The 12,681-nt window shown below is 46.6% G+C and overlaps 1 protein-coding gene across 1 annotated transcript in view; it reads right to left on the minus strand.

Moving 5' to 3' along the window:
* Positions 1–10,661, minus strand: part of KCNK10 (potassium two pore domain channel subfamily K member 10) — a gene marked incomplete at both ends in the record, with an annotated part of 120,819 nt that extends 110,158 nt beyond the window's left edge. The window contains one exon of the mRNA XM_080917380.1: positions 10,610–10,661. Coding sequence (XP_080773506.1) covers positions 10,610–10,661 — 52 coding nt within the window. The remainder of the gene's footprint in view (positions 1–10,609) is intronic.
* Between the last annotated feature and the right edge of the window lie 2,020 nt (positions 10,662–12,681).

The following is a 12,681-nucleotide window of genomic DNA, read 5'->3' on the forward strand; positions in this document are numbered from 1 at the left end:
CTCTTCCTTGGGGATGCATCCAAACCCCGCAGCATCTAACCAGGCAGCCAGTAAAATGACATTGTCAGAAACGCAGAGAACCGTTGTTGTCGGGCACAGTTGTAATTACCTCTGCAGTGTGTGCCACCCATGAAAATTGTCACGGTAGAAACAGAAATAAATGCCAAGTACATTATTCATATGTGGCCTGGCCTAGGTCATAACAAATCCACTGTAGGTCCAGGAGCTAAAAAATGGGACTTCATTTTCAAAAATGAAAAAAATTGAACCTCTAAGGTTCAATTCCCAACATCTATATGGTAACTCAACCGTCTGTGACTGCGGGTCGGGGGATCTGCCCTCTTCTGGCCTCCACAGGCACCGGGCAGTTCACGGACATACATGCAGGTAAAACACCCACACACATAAAATTAAAAGGAGAAAAGGAAGTAAGGCCTCTGGAAGTGTAGAGTTGGCAGAAAGTCAAAAGCACCAGTGTGAGGCTGAGGCTGTGGCTGAGTGAGACAGAGTGCTTTTCGTCCAACCATGAACACACCAGGGCCCACTTACGAAGCCAGAGTGATGTCCCATGTCTGTAATCCCAAAACTGGCTGTCACAACTGGTAGATCTCAGGGGCTCAGCACCATCCAATCCGCCCGATCATTGAGCTCTAGGTGCAGTGAGAGACCGCGTCCCAAAATAAAATACAGACAAACCAAAAAAGGAGGGAGGTGACGAGGGAGTAGGATATCCCAAATATAACCTCTAGGCTACAAATGTCCCTACATCGGCAAGCGAGCACACCTGCACAGAGGTGGAAACACAGACACGTAGAAACATACACGCACGCGCATGCACACACGCGTACACACAGGCACCAATGAGTGGTGAAATAGAACAGTGGGTAAAGATGCTTACTGCCAAGCCTGGCTATCTGAGTTTGATCCCCAAAACCTGACAAAGAAGAGAACCTACTTCCATATCTTGTCCCCCATCTATCTATATTTCTATCTACAGACAGACAAACAGAGATAGATAGATAGATAGATAGATAGATAGATAGATAGACAGACAGATAGATAGATAGACAGATAGATGATAGATAGATAGATAGACAGATAGATGATAGATAGATAGATAGATAGATAGATAGACAGACAGATGGATAGATGATAGATAAATAGTGATGTATATCACAAAGGTAAATAAATAAATAAATAAATAAAACTTTTAATGTTTAAAGTACCAAGAAAGAATCTATCCTGGGGGGGGGGTTCCAGGTTGAAAGAACAGAGGGAAAATAATCGGCTGGCTGGGGGGGGAGGGGTTACAGTAGCATATTGGCATCCTGAGACTCTGTCAGCCTTTGGTTACCATGGTGACAGACAACATAAAAGCTGGCTCTAGTGTAAGACTGGGGCTTCAGGCAGCCTCACAAAACCCCTCTCACCCTTCTTTAGACCCTGTCTTTGTCACTTTGTATGGAAAATGACACACTCAACAATCTCCAGTTCCTGAGCCCGCTCAAGTGCACAGTGGCACTCAAAGATTCCATCCACACACTGTTCTGTGCAGAACACAGAAACCCCCAGGCTTCCCTCAAAACATAAATCACATGAAGAATAAGCCAGATGTGTGGTGTTGGGAAACGTGGGAGCTCTGATGCAGCCTACTTCCAGGAAACCATTTATTCAAGATTACAGGGAATGCTCAACTGTTTGTCAAAAGAATACTTACTGGAAAAATGACAGGGATTGCCGACGATCCTCCTCCAGCAGCATGTGTGCCTGTCGCCCCAGGCACACTGTTTCTGCCATCTCACTGAGCTACCAACTCATGTTTCAATCACACATTTGAGACTGTGTTGTCATTGGAATGGACGCCCCAACCCCAAACACTAGAATTGCACAGACCAGAAACCATCCTGCTTTTCCTGATTCTTATTCAAGAACACTGAGTGCTTTGCATTGTTTTGTTTGTGGAGTTTTTTTTTGTTGTTTTGTTTTGTGCTTTGTCTGTCTGTCTGTCTGTTTGGCTGTTTTTGAGACTCACTATGGGTTCTCATATAAATAGCTCAATAGACACTTTATTTTTTGATAGTGGTGAGAATGGAACCCAGGGCCTCACACTTACCAGGTCTGTCAAATATTGGGGCAATTTGATGGCAGGCAATACAGAAAAATATTAGGGCTTTATGAGAACTCTCCAGAACAAGTATCATTCTGCAAAATTATTTCACAACAACCTGTCACTGATGTTGCTGCTGGTATTGTTCCTGCTTTTGGTTTTAGTATTTTGACTACAGTTTTTGTTTTGTGTTGTGTTCTGCTATGTTGTTTTCACTGTCTGAGCTTGAACTCTAGGAGTGTTATAACCCAGGCATGTCAGGGAAGTATTCTACCCCTGGGGTACATCCCCAGACTGACCTGGATTTTCTTTTTATCCTCTAGAGCCTTTGTTGAATCTAGCTGTATCTCACAGAACACACTTTAGGAAATGCTATAATTTTCCAATTTATAACTAATAGTTACATTTCTCTCAATTGACCATCTCAATATCTACAAAGTACTGTTGTAAACTGTGTTTTATCCAGGAAAGCCATTAAGGCTCTAAAAGGGTAAGTGACACAATGGTCTGGTGTCAATACAGCAACCTAAATAAACTAAGACATTCAGACAAGAAAGTCAATAGAGCAATAACTCGAACTCAAATATTGTGATTGTAAACTATGTTATTTTTCTGGTCTTTTTTTAAAATCAGAACAGCCTAGGTTTCATAAACCAGGACTGAGCATATTGGGGTGCTAAGAGACTTCTAATGGGGTGCTTCTGCTGTGGGTTACCCTCCCTAGCAACCTGGAAAGTGCACCAGGTGTTTCTCAGACCAGCACAGGGCACCTTTCATCTACGTGGTGCTGAAAAGAGTTCTCCAGGTGTCCTTTCATTTCAACTTGTCTGCATAACAAACTGTGGGTGCACTGGCCATAATTTTTCCATTTTACAACTCAAGAGGCCAGGTCAAAATGAGAAATTTTTCATAGTCAGTTACTCCTAAGCAATAAAGCTCAAATTAAGACCAAAGCAATCTATTGGAGAAGAAAGGGACTCGATTGATCAACAATTTAATTCTCTCCTTTTCTATAGGAGCAACAGAGACAGCCCAAGAACTTAGACGCTTTCATTCTCTGCTGACATGATTCCTAGGGAGATCTCACTGCGAATCTAAGTTAAATGGTTATAATGTGCATTTATTTTCTTCTCCAGCCATTCTACTACTGAATATACTAGGCCATATCTGACCTGAGTCCTTTCTATATGCTCTCTACTTCTGCTATGAAAAATGAATGCCTTTAGCTTGAAACAACATTCTCAGCCAGTGGATTTTAGGATGCGAGTCAGGTTGGTTCGTGATTACTATGGGTGAAAAATAAACCATCTCCAATTTGAAACAAAAAATTGATAATAAACTAATAGGTAGGGACTTTTAGCTCTAATCTCTTTTCATCATTTCTTTAAATATCCACCTACTAACCTCTTGGCTCGCAGGACAAAGGTGGTGAGTGTGTAATCGCCAAATATCACAACTGACACCCAACATCTCTCTTTGGCTTGCCAGGTTCGGGTTGCACTGAAGTGGGTAAGCTACAGAGCTCCATGAGTTGAAAGCTCACTGGGTTAAATTCAGACCCCCAACATCCATGTAAAAGCTGTGTGCAGTAACATCTGTGACCCCAGCACTAGGACTATGACAATCCCTGAAGCTCCTGCCCAGCCAGTCTGGCCCAAATGACTTCCATTTAGTGAGAGACCCTGCTAATAAATAAATAAATAAATAAATAAGGTAGAGAGTGATTAAGGAAGACACTAGATGTCATCTCCTTAACCTCCATACATACATACACACACACACACACACACACACACACACACACACATACACACACACAGATACACAATAACACATGCACAACACACACAGGTTAAATTATAAACTGGTTGTAATTCAGGAGATCTCTGGTCTACTAACCTTTATTAGATGCTCATTTCTGGATGGACTGGCACTTTGGGTCTGTCTACAAAGGCCACTGTGGACTGGAAGTTTCTTTCATCTGAAAATAGCATTATTGTCTCTTCTATTGTGTGTCTCCCAGCTAAAACTCCCTACCTTGGGTCCCTGGGGAAGAGGGGACGTGAGAATATTTCACAGAGGCAATGGCAAGAACTAGGTGAGGACAAAGGAAGGAGGAAAACATGGAGGAGATTGTACTTGTGATGGCTGCTTGCGTATGGTAGTAACAAACCCCATTTACATAGAGGGAAGCAATAAGGCGGAAAGTATACCCAGAATTCCCTAAAATCCTATCTTGCTGATAATTCTACTCTCAGTCAGAACTGCCCACTCCTCCCCACCTCTCTAGGGTTTGGATGGCAGAGGAAGAGCCCTTCATGGTCACCCCCTTCTTTGGCCAGTGGCTGTGGTCCTCGCCCCTTTTCCAACCTCATAGAGAAGATAAGAAGTCAGGCTTTGTAGTCCCTCTGTAGGACTGAGTTCCAGACACCAGGAGTAATAAAATCAAAATCTCAAATTTTGTCCGAAAGCCACAGAAACATTCTGTAGAGTAAACATGAGGTCTCTACTCCCCCATTCTGGGTGATCATGATAAATCTTGTAGAGTCTCGTAGAGAACGCTAGGCTGCTGGGAAGGACGTAAAGGAACAGAGTCCAGAAGAGGATGATTCTTAAACACAGAAATAAGCCATGTGGGTATAAATCAACATAGTGAGCTCACTCCTGATGCCACATTTCGGTTCCATAACAAAGCCTTCAAATGGGTCCCTAAGCAGATTTAACTCAATGTGAGCCACCTATATGTACCCCTCTTAACAAAATCTGAGAAGAGACATCATTTTTATTCACCTTTCTGCTTTCACCAGAGGACTAAACTGTGGGCAAAATGGCTTCTTTCTGCTTTTTTATCATTTATCATTCTGTGATTCTGTTCGAGTGTGTGCATACATGTGTTGCCTGAGCTTGTAGATGTTCACGTGAGTGCACGCATGCATGTGTGTGTGCACGTATATGTGTGTGTGAGAGAGGGGGGGAGGGAATTCCCTGTAGGCTAAAAGTAAAAAGCAATTCACTAGCTCACTGTGCCTATTGTAACCTTCACACCATTTCACAGCCATGATTGAAGTTTCCCAGTTGGATGTAAAATAACACTGTGTTTCCCAAATACACCTGACTTAAGATGAAGCCAAAGTATGGTTGTGATAGAAACAGGATGAGCAGCAAGGGTCCACATGCCCTGTCTTCCCTCCACAAAGGAAGAACCAACCGGGCAGCAAAGAAAGCGCAAACCAAACCTCAGCCCAGAAAAATCTCTGGACCATTATCCTGCCGTACTTTCTAGGCTAATTATGGTGATTTGGACTCATTATTAACTGCGTTTGGAATGCTGATCTTCTGAAAGTTGGATATTAAATCAGAAATAGATAATTGCCTTTCCAGAGAACCTAAACTGCGCAAATATATGTTTGGAAACACATTAATGAAGACAGCACTCACGGGACCCCACGAACTCAATATAGCTCCCGTTCACCACAGGCTTGAGCCAGGATGGAAGGCAGGCTACATGCTGATACATGCTGTAACATGTATGTCAGACTATAGCAGGTGCAAGCTGCTGAAACAGCCCACAGCTGGGGACCCACTGGCCACCTCCACCCTCCCAGTGAGACTAGTGAGTGTATTGCCCAGTAGAATGTTGGGTGACCTTGGAATGGATAAAGACTGTGGAAGGAACGGAGGTGTGAGCAATAGTACCCTGGATAGAGGCTGTCAACACCCGGGCCAGCCTCTGTTCTCTCCCTACTTATTTATAGTCTGAGGGTCCCATCGAAGTTGCTGCTCCTTTTTCTACATCCTATCTTTCCCAGCAGCAAGACTGAAACCCTTAATATCTGCAAAAATAGTTACTCGAAGAATAAATGACATCATTTGTAAAAAGTGTTCTGTAAACTGAAAAGCGCTACCTAAAAGGTGAAGGTTTTCCTGGAACTCTCCACTGAAAGTGCAGCTTTTCTAAAGCATCCAGATCCCGTTCTATCTATTTCTTCAGTGTATTCAAGTGCCTGAAAACAGCCACACAGCCGTGATCAGTTGAACCCTGACCAGATCATTGCCTGGCCAGACACACCCATGGGGCATCACTGCTTCACACTCGCACAGCCTTCCAATTCCCGGAGAAAGGGGGAAAGGAAAGCATCGTGCTGCAGGCTGGAGAACCGGGAAGGAAAAGAGAGTGAGAAGAGGAAATGGGAATATGGACGTGCGTTCTGGCACCATGCTACTGAAGACAGTCTTCTTATGGCTTTATTTGTACTTTATGATTTGTAACTTTGAGGAGCCTAGAATTCTGTGATACCTTCCAATCCCTCCATCCACCTGTTTATTCATCCAAACGTCAATAGATCCGTCTCTCCCCTCACCAGCTCCCCTCCCTCGCACATCCATCCCTATCTCCCTCCCTCCCTCTAGTCACCCATCTAGCCATCAAGTTCATCGTTAAGCAGTGGGTTTACAGGTGACTAAAGTTTGCCAGGTACTTCCTCAGGCACCAGAGTCCAATTATGAACAAGCCGAGGATGTTTACTGCCCGTGGCGCTCACATGCTAGTAAAGGAAATCGGCATCCAACGTAATGTGTAAGTAAGATAGTTCCAGACTGCAGCTGCCAGGGAGAGCCCTCAACAGACGACACATCCACGAACCTGACAGAGAATGGGAAGCTGGATTCCTCAAAAGGGGCGAGAAAGCCCCTCAAAGGAGGTAGGATGTGACCTGAGAGTCACAAGGTGGAAAGGAGCCAGGTGTGTGAATATTCATTACAAACAGCTCAAGGAATACATGCAGAGACCCTTCGACAAAACCCAACACAATTTTTTTACAGAAAATGAGGAGGGGGGGAAAGAAGAGAAAGACAATCCACTGCCTCAAGTACCCAAAGATCAGAGGAGGGTGGGATGAAATGAGAAGACGGGGAGGTACACAAAGAGCTCACAGGTACACAGAGCTCATATTCGAGACTGCTTTCTAAATGGAAAGTGAGGCCCAGAGAGGCTAAGTGAAGAGCCTAAAGTCACACAGCCAGAAATGATACAGCTGGCTCCAGAACCTAATTCTTTCCAACCCCCAAGTCTTGAGTTTTCTCCACTATACTGATCCACTTGCCTTGAGCAATGAGAACGTTCTGCACTGATGTGCCTGGGGCTTAAAAGGCCTTTACATGCTGGAGGAGCAACTCTGGAGTAGGCAGGAGAAAACCACTAAATGATTGGTGACTTGGCGTGGCTACCCCTCCTCTGTCAAGCCTTCTCCCTCTTTAGTCTCTTCAGTCCTTGAGCATGGGAAGGACCCACCAGGCAAGAGTCCCAATAGACACATTCTAGAAGAATAATAAGAGTCTATATTTTAGTTGTCCAGTCCCACTGCCTACTAGCTGTGCAACTCTGAGCAAGTTACTTGACCCTCCTATTCAAAATAGGACAATACTTTCCTTCCAAGCTGCTTGTCCGCATTAAGGTAATTAATATATGAGAAGTATCCAATCAGAATCTAGCGCATAATTCTAAGACACACCCATGACCAAGCTCTAGTCACCTGCACCTTCAGAAACAAAAGATGTGAGCCGGACCATGTCAGGAAAGGCACTTTCATGGTGTCCTGTCAGCAGCAAAGGTCAGATGAGACAGTAACAGTATCAGATAAGAACTATGAGAACTGAGTCTGAAGACCGGCTCCTCTTCCAGAGGATCAGAGTTCAATTCCCAGCACTCGCATGACAACTGGGTAAGCATCTGTAACTCTGGTTCCAAGGGGGATCTGATACCCACTTCTGGCCTTCCTGAACACTGCATGTGTGTGGTCCACAGGCAAAACACCAATACACATAAAACGAAATGAAGAAAATTTTAATAATAAAATAAGGAAAGCAAGCCAGACTGGGACCAGTAAGAGGGAGGGAGGAGGAGTGGGGTAGGTACTTGGAATGGAGAATATGAATATGACACATATGAATGAAAAATGTCATTATGAAGCCCATTCTTCATATGCTAACCAACTTTTTAACTAGAAAAGTACCACAAGAATAAGTGATGGGAAAAAAAAAAAAAAAGAATAAGTGACGGGAACAATGGCCTTGAAGCACCTGGGCTGGCTTGTGAAAATGTTGTTCTTTTACTGTAGTATGTACTCTTAGCATCTGTGGTTGGAACTGTAGGCACCACTAGTACACCCTTCTCTGTATCAGGCTGTGAAACACGGGAAATTCATGAGGACGCGAGAGGATATTTCAGAAATAAGTTTTCAAAGCCAGCATCAGGAACGCAGTCCCTTGATGATTCTAGCAGAACCCCAAAAGCCATCTACCCTGTCAACTGTTGCCCCTGGGGACATTTTACCCTAAAATGCCCCCACCTCTCCACACCAGACCTGCTCCAACTGCATTATGTCCCCCCCCCCCCCCCCAGAGCTCTTCTTTCAGGTCACCAAGGCTTCTCTCTCCATTATCTCTCCATCCTTCCAGCCACCACCATTGCATCTGGTCCCTAGAGTTGTAATCATCACATGCCAATGGTTCTGAAACTAAGCTCAGATCTCGTTCTCATGTGACTCTGACTTAAACTTCTTCGAGGCTTACAATAAAGACCCCTCCTCCTCAATCTCAAACTCTATCAGCACCAACTCCAGGGCTTTGGAGATCCGCAGTCATGCCTCACAGCAGAATTCTTTGCTTCCTCTCTCCTCTAGGCTTTGAACACTGTTTTCAGCTCCTCAGATACACATGTTCCTTCTGCTCTGTAAACTTTTGTGCCAAGGGTCCCTCTAAGGAAGGCAGAGCCCCTTCTCACTAGCCAGGGAATTTCTACTCTAGGTGTCTGTACCACAGAGGTGTCATTTCCTCCGGAAAATCTCAGGGTCATCCTTTCCTCTGGCCTTTGCCAATCTGCTAGTTCTGTTTCAGACAGAGGAGAAGCCCAGGTTACCTTGGAACTCACTAGGTAGCCCCATGTTAATTAAGCTCAAACTAATGGAAATCCTGCCTCAGGCTCCCAATTGCTGGCATTACAGGCATAAGCCACCACACCCAGTTTCAATGTTTTCTATCAGACTTTCTTAAAGTGTCATGTTGCCCACAGAGCTAGCTACACTTTGATTTCCTAACACCTCCCGGCAGTGACTAATTTTGACTGGACACCAACACTGTAAACTCCAAGAAGACAGGTATTTTGTGTGTTCTCTTCTAACTATATTCTAGGTCTCGGGGTTGCACCTGATGTGAAGCAAGTATTTGACAAATAAATCCTGCAATGATTAGAAATAAAAGCCAAACCACCGCGTTTCTTATCTCCAGAGATTTGGAGACCACACAGAAGGCTAAGGCTGTACTGAAGGTGTTTGCAAACTGGGCAATACCTCTTCATTTACGCTTCAGCCAGTCAATTCATAAGGCATTTACTTCACACATAACTTGCTTTCCTGGATCTAGTCTGAGGAAGAGAAGAAACGAAGTCATAAAGAAATTGAAAGGGAGGAACTGAGCTGAGTGGGAATTAGATATGATCAAGATGTATAAAACTGTCAAAGACCAAATAAAATGATAGTCTTTAAAAGAAGAGATTTAAACACACACACACACACACACTCACACACACACACACATTTTTAACTTCAAGATCACTCAAGCTGTCTACCCTAATTCAGCCTATATGAGTTGAGATGACTGGGCACACTTTTTCAACTTGTCCTGCTCCAATACTTTTTACTAAGGGCCATACTGTCTATACATTAACATCGTGGGCAGTGGTCAAAGCCAGGAGTGTGGTGCACCCACACACCTGCCTTTTATAAGAAGGGAAAGTGAGCCTGAATTCCTAAAAGTATACCACACCATTGTGTGCGTGGACACACTGTAGGTCACTCATGAGCCCTTCCCAGACACACCATTGTCGAGGAAAACCACTCCCCACACCCCTTCTACAACCTGAGCCAAACTAACCGGCGGGATTAGTAATAATATAAGAAAGAGCACAGACTCTGGAAGCCCCTTGGGCTCCATTATGCTCCAAGCCCTGCGAGAGAAGCGCTACCCCAGGGACAACTACTGAGATCTCAGCCTCACATGCTGCCAAGAAACCTGTCTCTCTAAGGACACACGAGCCATGAGCTCAGCTCCAGGTCCAGTGAGAGCCACCCCACCCATCTGCCAGAGAGACAAAGATCACCAGAAACAAAGGACACACACACAGGCACACGTACATACATGCACACTCGCAAAGTCAAGAGCAAAAATACCAACACTTGGTACAATTTCAAAACAAACAGCAGCTTGGTGTATCTCCAAATAGATTGTGGAACCATCCTAGAGGGACAAGGATTATGTGATCTTGACAGGCGCGATCTGGGTTCCGAACCCACGCTGCCTCCGCCCTCCTCCCACCCACGCTGCAGTTGCCAGGCTCATTTCCCAGCTTCAGGACTCATGCTGCCGGGAGCGAGCCCATCCACTCCTGCCAGAGAGGCACCGGCAGGTGGAAGAGGGCCAGGGTAGCCCGAAGTAGGCAATACAAACCTTTAGGATCCCAGTTCACCTGCTTTCTTGGCGTCTCGATTGGAAATTTCATTGCTCCGTCGCCCACGGGGGGGGGGGGGGTGAAATGAAAAAAGAATCAAAATAATAATAATAAAGTCTTCAAGATTTACAACTCGTCGGTTAAACAGACCAACGGAACAATTTGTGAGGCCGGAGAAGCATTGAGGGGAGCCCCAGAGAAAGACAAGCGGGAAAATACTAGCTGAGGAAAGCACCGAGCGAGTACTGGCTTGGTTGGGTGTTTGCACCGGTTAAGGGGGTGGCCAGCTGCTGCCCTTGTGGGTGAAAGAAAAAGTAAGATCGGATGCTGAGGGTGGTTCCGAGAGGATGAAAAGAGCCGGGCTGCTTCTGCAGAAGCGCGGTAGGCAGATGGAGAGGCTGAGCAGCCGCCGGGCGGAGGCCGGAGTGAAGCCCACCGCAGTGTCCCTCGGGTCCCCAAAGGCGTGTTCGTACCCCCTCTCTCGCGTACACACACACGCACACACATTCACACACACACACACACATACATACACACACACACGCAGGCGCGCACACACCCGGCCGCGCGCGCTCGGGCGGACACGTCAGCCTCGCTCGGCTGAGCACAGAGCATTCGCCCCTCCCTAGCCCCGGCTCCTCGCCCCCGGGCGACGCCCCCCACTCTCCACCCGCCGAAAGCCATTGGACAGAAGGGTGGCGCGGCGCCCCGGGGAGCTGGCGGCTAAGGCGACCCTCCCCGTGGCGCGCTGCAGGTGCCGCGCCACTGCGGGAGAACGCCGGGCGCGCGTGGATCCCGGACACCGGGTCTCGTCTCTGGGCGGTGGCGGACCTGTCCTCCCCCGGGCTGCGCAGAGACAGCGAGCAGAGGGCGCGGCTGCTACTTACTGGCGCGGCCGCAGCGTGCTCCGTGGAGTTGCAGCCGGAGACACGCTTGGCTGCCTGGGAGGCTCTGCAGGAGGCGGAGGAAAGGGCCTGCCTGCCGCGGCCCCACCGCAGACCTCGGCCTGGGGGGGGTGACCTCCTTTCACCGCTCCCACCCCGGGTGCCTGCTCTTTCTTTTTTGTCACTTCATTTTTGGTACTCCACTCCCTGCTCCCCGGTGTGGTCTTCTCGCCTGAGTCCCGAACCTTGGGCTCCACTGCGCTCCTGAGTGAAGGCTAATATCAGCCATGAGCCTTTTGTTCTGGGACAGCTTGGCGTTGGCTGCGATCTCACCGCGCCTAGTTCCCTAGACACGGCTTGGTCTCTTCCCCAGCTACCTGTAGCCGGACTGGGGCTCATACTTGGAGGCTAGGGAGATGGACTGGGGAGAGATTCTGAGGCCCTGGGGGAAAGTGGAGTTGCTAAGGCTTGGCGACTCTACTTTGAGAAGCTAAGGAGGTAGCCCGGGGAGCCCTTGAGACTCAGCCAATGGTGGGTGCAGGAAGCCCAGTTCTCAGAGAGTTAGGGAGATGCCCCACCCCCACTCTCCCCGTCCTGGAATCCCTAGGTGGGTTTATGATAAGGTCAACAGTGCTCTGGTGCTCTTGAAAGAGCCACCCAAGTTATGCACATGAATTGTGCTTATAAGTTCCCTGGGGTGCCTAGCAACCGAGACTTGCACATAACAGACGCTAAAAATAATTAATAACAACAACAATAATAATGTATGTTAAAGGAGGTGTAATGTTTGCTAAGAGAAGGTTCGACTAGCACACTGTGGTGTTTAATAGAAAGTTCAACTCAGTCCCCTCGTCTATAAGTAGGATTACTAAAACCTCCTGTTCTTTCAGCATCTACATACCAAAGCTCTTCTGTGTGCCATCTGAGCCAGGTGCTGGTCACCTGGGTAAGACTAACGTGGACATGTGCTTCCAAGAACTAGTGTCAGGTCAGATTGATTGTTATTGCCTTAGCTTCAGGAAGAAAAAGTGACAACTGCCCTATTTCTAAGTCAGCCAGCTGTGGTCCTAAAACCCTATATTAGCTTGACATCCAAGATACCTTTGAGTTTCATGGGTGGCCTGGGTCAACTTATCAACACACACACACACACACACACACACACACACACACATACACCTCTAAAT

The sequence above is a fragment of the Micromys minutus genome (assembly GCF_963924665.1).
Source record: "Micromys minutus genome assembly, chromosome: 1".
Lineage (NCBI taxonomy): Eukaryota > Metazoa > Chordata > Mammalia > Rodentia > Muridae > Micromys > Micromys minutus.